Here is a 19,658-nt window from a genome sequence, read left to right as displayed (position 1 = left end):
ATCTTCTTTGCTATCTTGGGTACATCTAGCGTAAACTGTTAGAGGGGTATATTGTACAATCAAACAATTCAGAAATCTTAATCAGTAAATGCAAATTTGTCGAATTCGAAATCTCCTTTCTGAAATAGAAAATATTGAAATTTTGAATTTTTTTCTTCTTTGCAGTATCATCAATGGATTCAGCATCCTCAATAACCCCCAAAACCAATCTAACATTGTTAAAATGGATCAAGTAGTTTTTTACATACCTGGTATGCTAAATTTGCGGTGACGTGTACCAAAATGCAAGAAGGAACCTGCTCTTATATTTTATACCTTATGTCTAAAACCTCATACGTGGAGCAAAGATGAAGACTACTTACGCTTGTGGCCCCAGGAACGAAGTGAGAAAATGAACGTACTGCCTGCGATGCCAACGTTCTGCAGAACAGTCTTGGATGAGTAATAGTCACCCGAGGACGCTGTCTTCTTTTGTTGCAGCTAAGTGCTTGAAGATAAGGTCAACATGCTGTAGGTCGACGAGCTCGAGGGCCCATTGTTCAGTCGTCCATTTGTAATCAAGGATGATTTCTGACGACGCCCACTCCAGTCATTATTACGGTTGTCCGCGGTTTGTTTATGAGGCCATACATTATATAGCTGTGCAACTGACATCGTTTGACATACTTTATATCTTTACACAGTCAAACCCCTCAGATATTATATTTGTCATGATTTCTTTTTGAGGGTGGGTGGGGGTAGCACAAATATTTCAAAATATTTCACTATACTGACTATTGCATTCTCTGTACCATATAATGTTTTTTTTCAAGACATCAAGCATAGTACCCATACCAATCGATATGAAAGGTAATATTAACGACGACATTGTATCACCACGAATAGACCTTTATTTCCACAATATGACAACAAATACACAGGTTTTTATATGAAAGCTTACAACTGCTAAAATTATAAGTCCACTGCGTATAATTCTTCTGATTTGTACATGTGTCTGATATGTTCTTAAAAAAAATGCAATCAATTGTATTGTCACTGCACCACCGTTGGAGCAACAAATCAAAGTAAATGCAATAGAGAAATGCTATGCATGTTGTGATTAGTTCCTATTCAGGCCCTTCATTTCTCAAATGAAATGGGAGAATGGAATAATCAGGCATGCATAGGTTTTAATTATACAATGCATATCATACCAATTCCATTCTCCATTCTATTTGAATATCTTATCAGTGCTACAATACAATCATTCTTACAGGACAGCAGCCCATAGCATTGAATAGTATATTCCACCGACTGTGTATATCAGGAAGCAAATGCAACATAGCTGTACAAGTGCAAAATCAACATTCTATTTCAAACCTCTGTAATGTTGTAACTGCTAGTAGCTTGACTTAAAACAACAACAACAACATGTGAACAGAAAGATAATATTATGTTCAAGTAATGCATGAACTGTTAAACGTAGCAAATGACTTATTTTGATCTATCGTACGCCTCCAATTAAGATGAAAGACTCTGTGAGTAATAAAACATAACAGCTCCAACACCAGTATTCTCATGATTATATACATACAACTATATACACAGATACAGAGTTTCGAAACGTTAGAAAATTAGCTTAGGTGAACAGCTTCTTAAGGCAGTGTCCGTAGCGATATCATGAAAAAGTACAGACTTTCAAATCCTTTACGTTTTCGGAGTAGGTTATCATTTTATGTGAAAATATAATCTACATCTTCCTGATGCAGTTTTGTAGCCATCTTACGAATGCAAAATTTGCAAATCCTTCATGTTTATACGTTTTTAGATTGGGCTATCTAGTAGGCATTCGCAAGTATCACAGGAATACTATGACAGCTTATAACCACATATTGATAAAGAATAAAATGATATAGTACATGTAATCAAAAAGCATGTTTATATCGACACGCACTTATATCAACCCTGGCTATCCAGGCTACTGAAACAGCAACAGAGAATACTAATTACATGTTATACTGATTGGTTTGATAGCGCAGATTGTCAGAGATCTGTAACGTCTACTAACATAATTCCACCAGAGTACATAATTCCGCCACCCTGAATGTCCAAACAGATCTACAGATCTATCAAACCCACTTTTTTTCGAAGTGGCGGATTTATGTATCCCGGCAGATTAATGTTAATGGAGGTTAGATTCAGTTGAAGGTCAACCCCTTCTCGTCCTTGGAGTCGATGACGCTGTAGGGCGGAGGCTGAGGGTATGCGGTCTGTCCACCCGGGTATGGAGGAGGGAGGAAGTGCCCGGGCCGTGCCGTCTGTGCACCTGGACTTGCTACCGGTATGGTACACATCTTCGCGCGTTCACTCCTACACTTGATGATGGAATAGACGAGGAGGGCGGAAAAGAAGACGAATCCGAGTGTGCTCCACAGCATGGAGTGGAACATGTCGTTCCACGTGAACAGTCTCTTCAGCAGGACTTGCTGCAAGAAGAAGGGACAAAATGAAACAGTGCAACATTAGTTTTCGGCTTGCCATCCGTATACGGTCTCATACACTCACATGGAACTCTTGAAAAGAACAAAAAAAAGGATCATGGAAGCTCATCTGTGTTGGCAGTAATCATAATACAATGCTAAACTTTCTTCCATGAATGCCTTAGTATTGGAAGAAAGTTTAGCACTGTATTAAAAAGGAGAAGTATTTATCTATGTATTCATTCTTTCCATCCTTTATTCTCCCATACTTGGAGAGCCACATAGAATAAGATACATGAATATAAAGCTATAAGACGTTACAATATTTAAAAAAAGACACTTCTCGCACATTAACAAGGGATTCGATAAAATGTTATTGAATCAACACAATTCAGTATTGTCTACATCGTCTACCATGTGCTGCTATGTTGATTTTAATAGAAAAATATCAATATATCTACAACGTAAACACTAACCTCGGTGTTGTCAGGATTGTATAGACACGTGTAGGATTCCCCAACATTGTAGGTGTCTTGGAATTCCAAGACTTGGTCCTTGTTGTCTCTCCTGCTGCGGTCACATGGTGCCGTCACACACTGTACATCCTGCAGACGAAGATTCGGTAATGTCAGGGTTTTATTTATTTATTCAAATTTACTAGCACTGTCCCATCAATATAACATTCAACCTACATTTCCGAGAAAGGGGCTTGTGCAAGTCTTATATAGGCTAGAAGCCAGAGTGGTATAAAATGGACCCTTTGCGCATGAGTCAGCCTGTGCACATGCATAAGATAGGTAACCTACATTAACATTAATCCGCCTGGTTACATAAATCTGCCACCTTGAAAAATAGCGGGTTTGAGTAGTGCTGCAACCCCAGGTATGCAAAGTTAAGAAATACATTTTTGTTTTGTACATGAGTGCATTATCCTGGGGGCCGTTGGGTTAGAGATCTGTTGGACTTGGAGATGCATTGTGTCGGAAATATGTAACGTTACCTAAGTTGGTGGAATTACAATAGTAGTTATTTACCTCGTCTCTGTGTCCATCATGCATCAGTCTTTTATCACTTTCGAACAGCACACCGCTGTATGTGGTGCCGTCCTCATCAGCATACGACACAGTCATGCGCAGACAGGGGTATTCCGAGTGGCAGTCCTTACCGCACTTACAGTCAATGTCCTCACCTGAGGAAAAATAAAGGATGCTTATGAGTGTGTTTTAAGAAGTTAAAAGAGATTTTAGAGAAGCTCCCTTCACGTTAATGAATCATGCAGCTCTTTGTTTCCATTTTAAAGATTATTTCAGCCCCATGGCTCATATGAAAAAACAAAGATGAACAACAAAGCCAATAGAACATGACACAACAAACGTACATCGTAAAATACAAGAAGTCATCACTCAGAGAACAGATCGAATATAACAGCACCCCCCCTCCCCCCTCCCCCAAAGGCTAAGGTTTTTGCTATGGTCAGTCAGGTACCCGCAAACCCACCGTGTTTCCCTAGGCCCTACTAGTTTTACTAGCACATAAGCCGACGTACAAGTTCATGGAGAAGCTTAAGCAATTGTAGGAAATGTGTAGAAGGACACTTACCAGTAAGGTTAGCGGCGGTTGTGGTGCAGGTCGTCCCCTTGAACGCCAGAGAGTTCGTTTCGTGGATCGGCTTGACGATGATGACGCCACAGGTGATCATCGCACCCAAACAACAACCCAACATGATCCAAGCCACGATAACATAACAAGTGTACTTGCCGTGGGCCCGGCGGCCGCCCGTCGTAGAACATGTACGCATCGTGTGTTTCTGGAAAGACAAACAGCATCATTTAATATGGAATGTGGGTTGCAAAGTTGAGAAGCTTGAGTCAACAATTCTACTCTGAGTAATAAACAGGTCCTCCCTGTGGATTCTGTTGTTGTATTTTCCCACCTTAGGTTACAAACATGGATGAAGACAATGCACCCAAACTAAATTCCTTCCCAGTTATTTAAGTCACTGTGACCGTGCTGAGGTTGTCTCGAAATGGGAGACAACAGCACTTGATGTAAAGTTGCCTAGGAATGAGAATTAGAAGACTGGCAGATAGTATGTGAGTAGCGTTGCTTATCATACTATTTTTACACACGATCATTATGCGAACTTCGCGTGACCTAAAAAAATGTCAGCGTTTATAGGGAAATGGCGTGTGAATAATATGTGATCACACATTGGCCAGAAAAACAAAGGCAACGCCATTCGATATATGAAATTGTGTTTTCTTTGATAACAAGATACCCCACCATTCACATGTAGAATGAACATGTTTACTGTAAAATCTCAGGTGTCGCAGTCAGTTCGACGTTTCGCATGCACATGAATAACAAGAGGTTTCTGATACGTAAAATACACCTTTTTGTTTTACGTCAATCGGTCTATCAAGGTCATGATATATAGTGGAAGCTCAAACAAAATACAGATAGACAGTCACCTGTCACGCCCTCCTCCCAGCTATATCAGAATGACCGATAGAGCGATCCCTGAGCTAGCCAGGCGACCTGTAGAACACATTTTGTGGTAAGAAGAGCTAACGTTACATACAAAAGATACATGAAACGTTACAAACGTAGAGCCATTCAGGCTATTTAAAAAGAGCGTGTGTGTGTGGAGTACTGAAAATGAAGCTTACTATCAATTCCACAGCAATAGGTTCAAAAACGTGCAGACTTCGCTGTTCTGCGTACAGCTGTGACTCACCGTCAGCTGCGGGTGCTGCTTTTAACTGCCTGATGACGTCAGACCTGTTGATGTGGTTACGGTCATAGGTCAGGCTCAATAAGTAGGCTCAGTCCGCGCATTCAATACTCAAATCTGTACGATTTGGTCAAAGTTTCTAAACCTCAATATGTTTGGTAGTAGTCTGTACATGTAGCAGTTGTTTGTGATATCATTTACTTGTATCTGTCTCAGGATAGCATGCTCCGATGGCCTCGTCATCATCGTCAAGGAGTGTTTGTCTTGTGACTGTGACGGTATCAACGCTCTGCCGGTCGATTGCCGGCTACTCGGATATCGCTCTGTAGGTCGTTTTGTTTGTAACCCGGGGGTTATATTGACCACCTCCACTTCGATTATATCTACATTTGCGTAAATAGTTCATGTAAAATAGAGCAAGTCAAGTGGTCCTCTTCATATGAATTCTAAAAGTCTCAGAAATCATAATTTTGGCTCGGTTTTGTTATTATCAAGTTCTTCAAAGTTCTGTAGGTCGCCTGACTCAGGGTCGACGCGCTATGGGTCGTCTATTGTCTTTTGTCTATTTGATGTACGTGTAGCCTCAATAGCAGGCTCTACCGGGCCATTTTGAGGGGCTTATAGTACACCTTTTCAGCGGCAGCCAGCCCGTATTAAACCATCAGTCAGCCTGAAACCATTTTGCCCGTAGGGAGCCTGCTATGGAGGCTAATTTGGTGTTGGTGTAAGAATGCGAAGTAAACATTGTACTTCTATGTTCAGTTTATCAACATACTTGTGCTTGTACGATGTATATGTCTGTATCATGTTGAAAATACCAATTCCCTGTGCAGTTTCACGGTGCCAAACTGTATTTGTTGTACTATTATCATTTTGGCCGAAACCTAAAAAAAGGAGACCGCAATCGGAAACTCAACATTAATTTCCCCTGGCCTAATTACATTATTTTGCGAAAAAAAAGGCAAATAGGACCAGGAAACTGACCAATCAGTGACCATAGAAATATCATACCCATGGATATACACAATCAAACGCCTCAGAAATCATAATGTAAATAAATTATGCTAAAAACACAATATGTTAAGCTTTTGAATGTTTTCACTTACTAGTCAATCAGAACACTCTATGCTTTAAAAGGTGCATGGCCGAACCATTATGAGTACGGTATAGCTCGAACTTGCTGACAAGCTGTTCTAATATACTTCAAAAAAAAAAAAATTTTTCAATCAATTTTCAAATAACAAATATAAAATAAAAAAAAATGTATGGCACATAAGTCAAATAAACCGTCACAAAATAACGTATACACCATATGTTATGATATTCTTAATGTTAATGATTTACTTAATGTTTTTACTTCAATTGGTCTAAATATCTCTTCAACGAGTATTCAATCAGTAGCACCAAGAATAATATAATGCCATTGACAGCACAAACAAAATATAAATAGACAGCCACATAGATCACGCCCGGTCCCTCCCAGATATACCAGAACGACCGGCTTGCAACACGAGATCTTGATAATAAGATTACGTGACTTAAGGTCACTGACTTAACCTGACAACAATATATCACAACATCAGGCCGTCACAGAGTACTAGAGAGCTTCTGAATTATTTACAAACACGCCGGTCTTACCTTATAATACCATGCTATGATATCTATCATATTAAAACCATTATTCCTACAATCGCATTTATTCACTTGTAATACCATATAGATCATCTGCTTAATACAGAGTATCATCTCCAGATGTCTAAACTCCAAGCAGATGTTGAAAGACAAATTTGTTATGTTTTTCTCGCTCCCGTCAGGCCATGTTGATTTGATTATGTAGATGGCATCCACGCGCGCATCAATTTTCGGCCGTTTCCAAAACAAACAAAAAGTTTTGAAACATACTGTAAGTCGTACCTTTAAATCGTACAAAATAGCTGCAAAATGAGCAGATACACGTCGTATGCCGTTAACTGCACAAAAAAACACATTTCGGAGAATGGATACTAATATCGTTGAATGCCAAGGTCAATTCCAAAGTCAAAGAAGATATGAAATTACAAAAAAATGTAGAATCTATTACATGTACTTCACAGTATACTATTAAGTGTCCACAAATTCCGTGCACATCAAAAGCATTCAGCATTCTTCTAATGTACCCTAGTTAAATTAAGTGATCTCAGCCTATGGCTAAACACGATGTACGGGGCCTGAAATAGGTGGGTTACAAACTTTGATATCAGGGGCGATAAGAAAAAGTCATATTTTTTTTGTTCTTTGATATCTTATAAACAATTGGCCGTCTTGGTGTGCTTACCGCCCCTCATTTATATCGAAAATATTCACGCTGAAGGACGTGTCTAATGGTATACTTATAGGGAATACATGGGAAGGTTTGCACGGTCTTATTGAATATCACACTCACGTCACCTCATTCACCACAAATGAAATTCTGTAAACATTCAGCTGATAACGTATTTATACATAAGTTATTGGAAAATGACAACCCCCTTCTGGAGTTTAGGACTCCTTTGATTACAGTGCAGTATGGAGTTGGAAAAAATTGTTTTCTCTTTATTGTAGAAAACAATCACCTACTCCGTACTTTATCAATTTAGTAGAGCATTTCATATTGCGAAAGTAAGCAACTTGTCTTACCGACGTAAAATAGGGTCACTTTCTTATTTCTATTTTTTAGTTTTATTTCGCACAGGTAAAAAGAAAAAAATACATACATATAACTAATCAAAATACATGGTGCTGGGGAAAGTTGAGACCAATATGATCTAAAAGACTCCTACCCCATTTTTCTCAAACAAGATGATTTACAAAAATGAATTAAAGTGTAGAAACAAAAGAGTAAACACTTCGAATGTTTTATACAATCACATCTAAGTTATTACGCCTTAGACAATGGCTGTTCCAAAAGATGCCTTTTGACTTTTCCCGTTCCTTCCAAGTCGCCCTTAAGTCGGTAGGTGGCGTTGTGCAATCTTGTAGTGCGTAAACACCTCTTCTAGATTGTGATTCGAGGGTGGTGAACTCTTCAAATGTCTTGGTCTGTTACGTTGTTTGGATTATATACATTAGTGACTAAAATTCACACCATGCAGGGCTCTGCTCAAAATACACGCAGAATAAAGCAGGACGAAAGTCGTCTATAACAATAGTGAGTAGGGTTCAAAGTTCAAGTTATAGGTCAAGGTGCAGGACGCAAATCGTCCGTGAGGTGTCCATAACGGCGAAGGGTGGCGGCAACCTAACAGTAAACAAGCCGCACAGAGAAGTACGATGGTAAGTGGAGGCTTGTCAAACATTTTCCTCTGCAAAGTCACCTCTATACGTCGATGAAGGTTAGACATCCATGAGTAACTGCTTTTAAAGCGTCGATCAGGGACATTATTAGGGCGTCTAGGACCATGGTAGTAGACAAACCTTTTACTTCCGCCTTCTAAAATGGTCTACTACAGTACGCCGTAGGATCTACAGTTAATGATTGGAAAGTAGTCCTTATAAGATCAAATATCAGTTATACCGACAAAGCATTGAAAAATCTTAGTGATCTCTACTGAAACCTCATATCGCAGGACGACGGCAATCCGTTTAAATTGAGAGAAGCGAAGCATGACGACTACGAGGCGGTGATGAAAATGGCGTCTATAGACACCTTCCGTGACGGTTTCGACTACCTGCCAGCCAAGTTTCACCAGTATGTGGATGATCCGGACGTTTTCGTGATTGTAACTGAAAAAAGCGACAGCTTGGTAAGTACACTGCAAAATCTTATCTACTCATATACGATATTAGACTTTTTGGGCTGGGGCTTGATCTGAGATGACGAACCAGTTCCCGATTTAAAATGCGCATTCAGGCTGATGTACTTTGGACATTATGTTGAAGTTGAAGGCCACTGAGGCATAAAAACACGTCTATACAATGTACATGTATTAAGCATGGTCTGGACAAGAATTGTTTGCAAGCAAGGGATCTCTACATTGACCTCGCGCATGCGTGGTACAAATCGTCAACCGATGCAAATTGTAACCGCAGATATAGATGTCACAGCCGAACAGTTTCAACATGGGGATACACAAAAAGGAAAGGAAACAACACAAAATTATGACTCAGATTAAAACGTGATTGTAGACATTCTCACATTAACAAAGTACAGGACGTCGTTATCGGTTTTTGTGTTGTAGTACATGTATAACGTTGGGTAACATAAATTCGCGGGGTACTTAAATTCGGGATTTTTCGAAAACGGGGTGTTTAGGGATATGTGCTAGATGCAACATCAGTAATACCGCTAGAAATGCAAACTTGACAGACTAACGCATTCAGAACACTGTCTGAAAAGCTTCGATAACCATGCATTAGAAGTTGGCTACGTCAAAAACTCTCCGTCCCTTATTATCACAGTCTGAGGGCTTCGTGGGAGAATTATATGTACATAGTTGTTCGCTGGTTTATAAGACAAATGTCACATCCGCTTCCTGCTAAACACAATTATTTACAATACAACTTATTAGAATCTCTTTTGCTAACCTACAACTGGACTCTAAGTGTGATTAATCATCAAAACGCCTCTTTGTTGCTACAACCAAAGGCTACGGCACTACGGTCAATTTTCCCGCCGCCATATTCGTTACCCAGAATCCTGCTATTCGGCAGACGACAAACGTTTGCGAGGAACACTTTTTTTGTCCAAATGTTGCGTGTGATAGTGGACTGATGGCGATATTTTCCTCAAAGTTTGCTCTTAGCACAAGCAGAAACACATGGACATAGTAGTATTACCATTTCTACGGCATCCAGCTAACGCCCCGATGAATAATGTACAAATTTCCATGACGGTGGGGGTGAACTTTGAGTGACGTTCTACCGACTCAACACACGGGTTGTTCCCGAAGGCCTGATGCGTGCGGTACGGCCGTTTTTTCGTGTATTTTTTTTTACTTGGACACGTCTATATCCATAGCACTCTCCTCAAGCCAAGGATGGAACGAATAGCTGCTGTATTTAGCTGTGATTAGCGGTAAGATATTCAAGACGAATCTTCTCTCCCGAATTAATGTGCCCCCCTGTCCGACAGCACCGTCATTGTTCGTGCGGCGGACGATAGTTTCAAGTTGAAATATTATGGTGTCAGCACGACTAGAGACAAAATCTACCATATATATGATTAGTGCAAAGATAGTACATGATACTGACAGAATAATAGAAAAAAAGGATGGTTTATTGTTCTGCTAGATTGATTTCAGTCAACCATTATCGGAAAAATCCCGAATTTATGTTACCCAACGTTAGCACATTATTGGACAAATATCCACTGTGTACACCACTCACAAAAGACTATTCCATGCAGGTAGCGATCAGCGTTTACATGTTTAACGACGATGGTGAAGCTCTACTGGTGAAAACCGCTCGTCAAAACCCCAAATATAAAGGAATGGGTGCCTCTCGTCGCATGAGACAGGTCACTCCGATGCTTTTCAAGGATTTCCTACTCCAGCGATGTACGCCGGCAACTTTGGTACAAGGTGTTGTTGAAGCTGGCCGGATGGATGCTCGCAAACTTGTCCTGCGGCACTTGGGGTTCACTAAGGACAAGGAGAAGTGCAACTTTGTAAGTACATATTATCATGTGGGTTATGTGGTGTAATGGCAGAGCGTTCGGCTCAGAACCAAGTGGTCCTGGGTTCGAATCCTGTCATGTCACCGATCTTGTGCCCTTTGGAAAGGCACTTTACACGACTTGCCTCACTCCACCCAGGTGTGAATGGGTACCTGCCAGGTTGGGGAAGGTCGTATTGAGGTCACCAGGTGGCGCCGAATGGTAGCCGCCCAAACCCTTGCGACAGTGCCACAAAATGCAAGTGTGGAACAAATATGTATGTGTTGACCATGTGTATTATGTGATTGTAAACCCTGCACCACTTCAGAACTAGATCGGGTTTTATTCATCCGCGTTGATAGTGAGGTGTCCCTTCACCCGAGATTGACCTTTGTAGTGTTCTGTGGGAAGAGTTTTCTATGCCTCGCGCCGTGGAAACCTATTAGTAAGTACTAGAATTTTCTTTATAATTAGCTCGATTATACGCTAGGTTTTCCTCTCTCTGACAACATCAGTCGTTTCTGATTTTTCAAGTTTTTGCCTACGCGAGAACGCCAAGTTTTGCGCATCATTTTTGACGTGGAAATAATGTTGTCTTCTTCTAATTCACCAAAATTAGAGAGGTTGAAGAAACAAAATTCAATTGGTCTTGTAGCGGAAGAGATATACTTTCATCCCATGATTTCCGGGAAGAGACGGTAGCTAGACTAGAGGATCGCGGTGCAGCCTTGAATTGAAACCACAATTAAACTGGGGTGTGCTCCCTTAATTGTGATGATGCATGGTTCCCAAAGAATGGGTGACCAAGAAGGATAAGCGTTACTGTATGAGGTCTAGTGGAATGTGTTTTGTCGTGTTACCCGTATATAAAGGACGCACGAGTGTTGGTTGCGATTTTAGTTATGTCCTTTCCTTTTCAGGATGTAATGTACTTTCAGTCTGACGTGTCTGCCATTCCGAGTAGTCTCACATCAAGCAACACGACCTACCTTCCACCGCTCACCCCGTACCAGCCTCCCGACCTCCACCGCCTGCTGCCGCCCGCCTTCTCAGCTGTCGTCCTGCCTGAAGGCCACGTACTTGTTGACTGGGATCCGTACAGTATTTCTGAGGCCAATATGAAGAAGTTTGTAGAAGCGGGCTGCTACATCCTTGTCGACCCGACCGAACCGGTCGCCAAGAGTCTTAGTTTCGGCGGGAGTTACATGACTCCCCGAGGCAGGATGTATCACATAGACATACACTGTAGGGACGAGGCTTTATGTAAGGCCCACATCATAAACCACGTGAAGAACGCCTGTAGTCAGTATACAGGCATGATAACCTTCTGTATCATGGTGATAGACCAGACTTTGAAGGAAACAGTGATGAAATATTGCGTAGAAAATCTGACCCTCAGTCACCTGCCCCACGATCACACCTATACTCTGTATGAAACAGATTTCACCACCTTACTTAAAGCTGCTGTTGGAAACAAAGCTAAGTACTAGGCAGAAAGCACTGATGATGTGGTGAAAAGAAGAAAAGTTGTACAAATAATATCACACTGTTAAGATTGTCATATTTCTTGTTCGACATTTTATTTTAGACGGTCCATAGTCATTTAATTCTAATATCAACATTGATATTTTGTGTTTGCAATATTTAAATTCTTCCATATCTATTCAATTTCTGTTTTCCATAACTACAAGTCAAGTCAATTCAAAGTTCATTGCAAACCAATTGTAACAGGTGTAAGGTAAGGCGAAGTGTAATCTACACTTACATTCTAAACTACATAATATCGATAGCAGACACAGTGAGGCGTTGCATGTCTACTGTACAGCTAAATATGCTGATATTCGCAGTTTATTTTTGCATGGAGGTATAAGTGTATTCCACTAGATTTAAAGAAAGATGAAGTTGACTCTAAATGACTTCCGGCGGACTAGCAGCGTGACACAAATGCTCAACGACCGGCAGTGGCCCCTTCTCTCTGAAAGGAGGAGGATCGCCCGCCTCACCTTCTTCTACAAACTTGTTAACAACCATATTAACATAGATACTTACAGTTTGCTGAAACCAGCCCAGGGGCGCACCCGGGGTAGCCACGACCTCAAGTTTTACACCATCCACGCAAGAACCGATACATATAAACACTCCTTCTTTCCCCGTAGTATCCTACAGTGGAATACCCTGCCTGGCACGGTTGCGACGGCTCCCACCGTTGAGTAGTTCCGTGCCAGGCTGGAGGCCTGCCCGCCTTAGCTCGGGACCTCAACTCCCTCCCCCCATACTTTTCCCCTGAAGGGGCTATTTGGGGGTATCGAAATGTAGATGTAGATGTACAAGTTGCCTCACACGGGAGAACATATGCGGCTATAGTCGTTGGCTGTGAGATTTTTAATCAAATGCGGAGTATAGATTAACATGAGTCTCTATTCCTGATGAAATAACGTGTGATTATTACGTTGCACGTAGTTATGTAGCTACGGATAAGTGGAACTGCAGGAGTCGATTTCGTTTCCAACTTTGTTACTTTGAAAGTAGAATTCTAAGTTTTAACTTATATTTCTATTTTGTACTTTGTAGTTGACCGCAGGAAGGTCACTCTACTTGTTGTCGTGTCAATAAAGCTTCTTCTATACAACATACCATGTTACTCAATCGTTCGCTGGCATCAGTGTCTGTTGCATGGCGGCTGCAGACATGCATAGGGCTCGCCAGGCTGGTCTGCTCTCGGCATAGACCCTCCAGTCGGTACCATGTCACGGAAGGGAAACATATTGTTTTTACTTTCTTTCTTCCTCTTCCTATTCTTCTCAAAACAAATAAGGTCAATGACCTGGACCAGACGGCTGTCATCATGGTAACTAGGAAAGTAGCAGACGTCCCGTGGTGTTCAATTCTTCATAACAAAAAATCATGAGGATCCATCAACCCCTTCTTGAGTTATTCTCTTTCGGAGTCTCAAACAAAACCGGCTAAAAAAGCCCGTAGGGGGCCCAAATTTACATCACTTACTCTCGGCCCCAAGAGCGATCTACCACTCCAAAATCACGACTATGGCATATCCAGAACACAAGATATCGAATCAGGAAGTCCCACTGCAGTACCGTAACAAGTCGCTAGGGGGCCCAAAATGTAATCATTTCTAGGTCTCACCAAGTCCTACCCACGTACCAAATATGAAGGCAGTCCATTTAGGCCTTAGAGTTAAGCTGTTCAAACACAAACACACACACACACACACACACACACACACACACACATAGATGGGACTTTAAGATTTCCAACTGTTTCAGCAATCTTTCAAGGATGCTCCACATATGTTTTTGCAAGCGTGTTCCTGTGCCACCTGCATTGACCCTTGGGGGAGAACCAGTGCCTGTTGTAGACTCGGCTAAGGGACTTGGGTTCATTCTGGATAAAGTTCTCACTTTCAGTGAGCAGGTAAATTCAATGGTAACCAAAGCCTCGCGGAGACTTCATTACCTTAGACTCCTCACCAAACAAGGCATGAGCGTGTCCGACCTTCTTCAAGTGTATACAGCCCTGGTCAGGCCTGTGCTTGAGTATGGACATGTACTCCTGGTCGGCTGCAGCAGACAACAAGAACTGGCAATGGAAAGGGTTCAGAGAAGAGCCTTAAGGATCATATCTCTTGGTGGAAGGAGGAGTCTTCCAACCCTTCCAACTTTGAAGGAGAGACGTGAGCTTGCTGCTCTCAGATTGTTTAAGTGCATGCTCAATTCAGACCACCCGTTGCACGATCTGGTTCCAGATGTTAGATCGGTGGGCACTGGAAGGTCTCTAAGGAACTCTGGCCGAATCAGTGTCCCCTTAGCCAGGACGAACAGACTGTACAACTCTTTCCTTCACTATACCATCCGTCTGTACAACAGTCAATTGTAGTCTGCGTCGTAGTTTGTTGTTATGTTATATTGTGTACATAGGTATGTTATATGTAAGATCAACGCAATTCAGAAGTGCATGTACATGTATATTTTTATCTTATTGAAATTGCAACGGTGCAATACACGTGAGACACAGGCAGCTATTGCTGATGTCGTGACCCACAAACATAATGTAGCCATTTTTTACACTTGGCTGGAGTGGGGAAAGTCGTGTAAAGTGCCTTTTCCCCAATGACACAAGGTCGGTGGCGCCATGTACATGTATATGTTACTTCTGTGATGTTGGTTCAAACAAGATTTGAAGATTTGAAGGATGTCATACTTTGGATAAAATCAGCCGTATCATTTATGACCCACATTTACATAGCTGAGGTATATGGTCCTGTTTTAGAGTTTATGGTTTGATGTTACAGATTTGGTACCACTGTTTATTAGTACCTGCGAGACGATTTAGCCCCATTGGTATTGTAAGCAACACGAATTGCGTAATGAGACGCAAAATTTGACCTCTCACCTTTGTACTGAGAGGGTCAAGCTAAAACTTGTTCGACCAGCTAGTGTCATATGTCGGTGAGATGACGTGTAAACACAAACACACACGGCCATAACTTCGCAGAGAATTCAAGGTAATGTTTCCGTCTGCTCTTGTGAAATTGCAAGTGCGCAGGTATTTCTAAATCAACGTTAGAGCTGACATGTCTTGACACACTCTCAACCCGTAGGTTTACTTTTGAATTTCATGTTTAAAGTCAAATGTATCGTGTCTTCCCTTACTGTAGAGTGATGCTACACATGAACAAGGGTGGCACTGCGATTAAAGAGAACCACGTTGTTTCGCTACCCTGATCGTGTATATTTAGTAAATCTCAAGTCAACCTAATCGGGTAGTCATTTTGTCCTAGCGTAGTAATAGACTACAAGTGGTTACTGTTGACGACATTACTTACGAAGACGCGGTGATATAGTTGTGGTTGTCTCTGAAACTACAAGAAAGGTTGTTGCAATAACCATGGATCTTCGAGTATTAATCGAGTCACGCTTTGACGGTATAAATACTTATTAATCACTATCTGATTTTTCACCTTTTTTCCATTTTTTTTTGCAGATGAACAAGAGCCAGTTGTTTCTACTCCTTGTCTTGAACAGCTGCGTTCTGATTGGTTACTACATCTGGCACCTCAATGGCACCACGCACAACTTGTCTGGTGTTCGGAAACAACTTGCTTCGTCAGCGAGGAGTGTACGGCAGTGTCAGACCACAGGAGAACTGGGCTATGGACGTGTAAGCAGATGGTTTGTAGTCCATGATTTTATTTTTGCAAGGAACACACATCTGTGTCACTTTTAAATATTGCTATACACGTCCGAACCAAAATGTGGCCACGTGTACCGTATAGGCTTGGGGCATGATTGTATCGTTTGTAATCATCTGTAATCACGATCACTTTTGAGTAGGCATGGCGTCAAAATTACATGATGGAACACATTGACTTCATTACGTATAAGCCAAACAGCGAAAGTTCAAAATTTGAACGAAGATACCTGAATGGAAAAAAAAGACTACAAACTCATTACTGTTTCTTTTGGAGACCTACCAACAACACGGGTTACATAATTACTATGTGTATCTATAAGTACAATGACCATAACCAAGTTATAGCTTTTAAACAAACAAACTATGTGTATCTATAAGTACTCTGACAAAGCTATTCATTTTAAGCCTCGCGCAAGTGTTTTAATTTGATAGAGATGTTGTTTTTTTGTTGTTGTTCCAGGCTCGCCAGTACAAACCGACAGTCCCAGAGACCTGGTGAGACTTGTACGTCACCTCGTACCACGTTTGTTTTCATCAAGGTACACAAAGCCGGCGGTACCACTGCGCTCTCCATCATGCACAGGCTGGCCGTGGTACGTGGGGTGGTTTTCACTTGATAATTTTGAAAATGATCGTACAGTGTTACTCAAAGATTTTCAAATGATTTCATTTCTTTAATTTCCTTTTACAAGAATCGTCTTATCACCCTGTAAGTCACCTCTCCTCTACAGCTCTTTCGCTCCCTCTCTTCCATTTCCTCCTACTTTTCTAGTCTTTTAATTCGCCATCTGGGGTGTCCCTGTGGTGTAATGGTCTGCGCTTCTGTTACTTACCACATCTGGTTCTGATTAGTTGGAACCAGAAGGCCCGAGTTCAACTCCCGGGTACGACACCTCTGGACAAGAGGCCCAATGAGTCATACAAAAGACTTTATAAAAATGTTACATACTTATGTTACATACTTATGAAACAGTATGGAAGTTAAACACACTCCACTGCCAGTGGACTAGCCCCCTGCTGCGGTGATTGCACCACATTGTGGCCCCAGGGCTATGAAACGGGGATGGGCACCGCCCTATACACCTTATGGTTTTAACAACTTTAACTAATTCGCCATCTAGTCGCCTCGTCACAGAATCATCTTAGAGTAGAGCTTTTTATTTATTCATCAATGTTGTTGTCTCTATAAAAATTGAGGTTTTGTCTCGGATGTGTCTGTGTGTGTGTCTCTCTCTCTCTCTCTCTCTCTCTCTCTCTCTCTCTCTCTCTCTCTCTCTTCTCTCTCTCTCTCTCTCTCTCTCTGTGCGTGTGTCTGTGTGTCTGTTTGTGTTTCTGTTTGTTGTCCTGGACATGCTATGGTCTTGATTTTTTGGTGGCAGATAGCTTTCGATGTAAGGAAGAAGTGGGCCCCAATCAGATCGTTATCATACGTTTGAAACAAGTTAGTTTCCATGTCTCTTCCCCATGCTTCCCTTCCATTGTAATCCTATTGTTATAGTATCATCATTGTTACTAAGGGCAGGCAAGAAGGTTAAATTGGAGGTTAAATACACAATTTAACCTCCTTGGGGCAGGTTAAAGAAGTTTTCGTTCTTTGCTCGTTCTCATTTAAATGTACACATTTTGTAACTTCCGCGTTACCGTTTGAAGTAACACGTTTCTGACATTAAGATATGCCACATATAAGGTGCCAAACTGTCTGAAAAGCCAGAAAAGTTTTAAGCCGTCATAAAAACGACAGTTTGGCACCTTATATGTGCACATTTAAATGAGAACGAGCGTCTTGTCTTCATCTACAGGTGCGAAACCTGAGCGCAGTGATCCCCCGCATGTCTGTGGTGCTCGGGCACCCCTTCCAGCTGCGTCTCGAAGATTACCACGCCCTGAACGAAGGAGGAAAGTTCGACGTCTTGGGGGAACACTCCGTCTACAACCGAGACGTCATGGACAGCATCATGAAAGAAGACGTGGTGTACCTGGCCGTCTTGCGCCGCCCGGTGTCACAGCTGGCTTCGACGTTCCACCATTACGGCATCGAGAGGAAGTATCGGATGAAGAAATCTCGAGGTTCTGTTTCGAACAATCCCGTGGAGAATTTTCTCTTGAACCCCTGGCGACGGATGCCTCAGCCGTATCGCGACGGAAGAAACACGCCTTACTCTAAGTACAAAAACTGGCAGGCGACTGAGATGGGTTTCCCCCTCGGGTTGTCAGACAACAAGGTCGCCATTCACGACTGGGTTCAAAGCACGGGAAGCGAGTTCTTTTTCGTCATCATTCTCGAACATTTCGACGAATCCATGGTGATGTTACGAAGGCTTATGTGCTGGGAGGTTAAGGACATCATATATCTCCGACCTTCATTGTCAAGGTCGTATAAATACAAGGCAAAACCGCCCTCAGAGCAGGCACTCCGTAACCATAGAAACTTCAGCGCCGTAGACTACGCCCTACACGAGTACTGGAACGCGTCGCTGTGGAGAAGAATATCGCGACAAGGCCCAGACTTACACGAAGAAGTCGCTGCTTACAAACAGATTAATTCCGACGCGGCCAGCTACTGCGAGATCGCATCCAAAGAGAGCGTCCCGCCAAAGGTTTTTCCTCCAACAAAATGGTCTGCGCAGTTTGAGATTGACCCGTTATTTTGCAAACTCCTGAATCTATTCACAGTGGAGATTAGAAGAGTGCTGTTTTACACGATGTATGCCCAGGGGAGGCTGAAAAATTTCAAAAAGGAAAGTGAAAAGCTGAATCGTTACACAATCACGTGGCAGGACATAGTGCAGCATAGCTTTCAGAAAATTGCAAGTAAGAGGGCTAAGAAGAAACATAAAGGGTAGACAGATACTCCTACAAGGGTTGTGTGATGATAAGGTTATTAGTTGTAAACAGATGACGGAAGAAGTCACCAAAGGCACTTACACGTAACAGGAGGAAATATAATGCTTAAATGTCTGTTGAATATTTATCATCTTATCAATGTTTTGACACTGATCAGCATGGCAAAGCTTAAATAGGATGCTGTTGTAATCATCTCTTTTTGAAAATAATCTACTCAGAAGTTGAGTTTAGGAATTACTGTTGCCTCGTGTATATTTTCATCAACGCTATCACAGTTTTAGAAATTTTCCATTCATTTCGCTTTTGGACAGACAAGGACGAAGTGAAACAGAACCCAAGTATTTCACAACTCTCGTGATTTTAACAGGGCCACTTACAGAGAGCAATTTGTAGTGACAAATCTTAGATTTGGGAAATCAAGTGGATTTCAACATAATCTGTTCAATATAATCTGTCGGTCTTGTCTGCAGGGATTGGTTGGTAAACTAAATGCAGTACTACTTGAGACTACTAGATGCCGCTCCGAAAACTTTATTATACGATACTGATGAAATCAACTAGGCGGCGCTCGTGTCCGGTGCATGTAGGAACTTCGCAAACTTGTGACTGGGAATACAGGTTTCATTTTCCGCCATTTCAAGTCAGGCAAGAAGAGACACAACCATAGTGAAGCAAAACTCACCGCAACTGTTATGGCACGCTGAACCGTGGCTAGAGAAAGGCACGAGTAAGCCTAGTCCAATGTCCGAAGATAAATCCATCGAAAAAACAGTGAAAATCTTTCAGAGCAAAAACGACT

General features: G+C 41.7%; 3 protein-coding genes across 3 annotated transcripts; 2 read left to right on the top strand and 1 right to left on the bottom strand.

Moving 5' to 3' along the window:
* Positions 1-867: 867 nt before the first annotated feature.
* Positions 868-5,801, bottom strand: LOC136443757 (calcium-activated potassium channel subunit beta-2-like). The gene is made up of 6 exons (XM_066441118.1): positions 5,794-5,801; positions 5,129-5,240; positions 4,059-4,266; positions 3,494-3,648; positions 2,936-3,064; positions 868-2,465 (listed from the first exon to the last, which is right to left on the bottom strand). The coding sequence occupies exons 1-6, from the start codon at positions 5,799-5,801 to the stop codon at positions 2,178-2,180; spliced, it is 900 nt and encodes a 299-aa protein (XP_066297215.1). The 3' UTR covers positions 868-2,177.
* A 2,591-nt stretch (positions 5,802-8,392) lies between these two features.
* LOC136443780 (probable N-acetyltransferase 16) lies at positions 8,393-13,435 on the top strand. The gene is made up of 4 exons (XM_066441144.1): positions 8,393-8,484; positions 8,778-8,954; positions 10,556-10,816; positions 11,725-13,435. The coding sequence occupies exons 1-4, from the start codon at positions 8,482-8,484 to the stop codon at positions 12,292-12,294; spliced, it is 1,011 nt and encodes a 336-aa protein (XP_066297241.1). The 5' UTR covers positions 8,393-8,481; the 3' UTR covers positions 12,295-13,435.
* A 1,829-nt stretch (positions 13,436-15,264) lies between these two features.
* Positions 15,265-19,087, top strand: LOC136443755 (galactose-3-O-sulfotransferase 2-like). The gene is made up of 4 exons (XM_066441116.1): positions 15,265-15,270; positions 15,806-15,993; positions 16,476-16,608; positions 17,815-19,087. Exons 1-4 carry the CDS (start codon positions 15,265-15,267, stop codon positions 18,856-18,858), a joined length of 1,371 nt encoding a protein of 456 aa, XP_066297213.1. The 3' UTR covers positions 18,859-19,087.
* The last annotated feature ends 571 nt before the right edge of the window (positions 19,088-19,658 follow it).

This window comes from Branchiostoma lanceolatum, chromosome 10 (assembly GCF_035083965.1).
Source record: "Branchiostoma lanceolatum isolate klBraLanc5 chromosome 10, klBraLanc5.hap2, whole genome shotgun sequence".
Classification (NCBI taxonomy): Eukaryota; Metazoa; Chordata; class Leptocardii; order Amphioxiformes; family Branchiostomatidae; genus Branchiostoma; species Branchiostoma lanceolatum.
The sequence above is the reverse complement of the archived record's forward strand: the minus strand, read 5'-3'. Positions and strand labels throughout refer to the sequence as shown.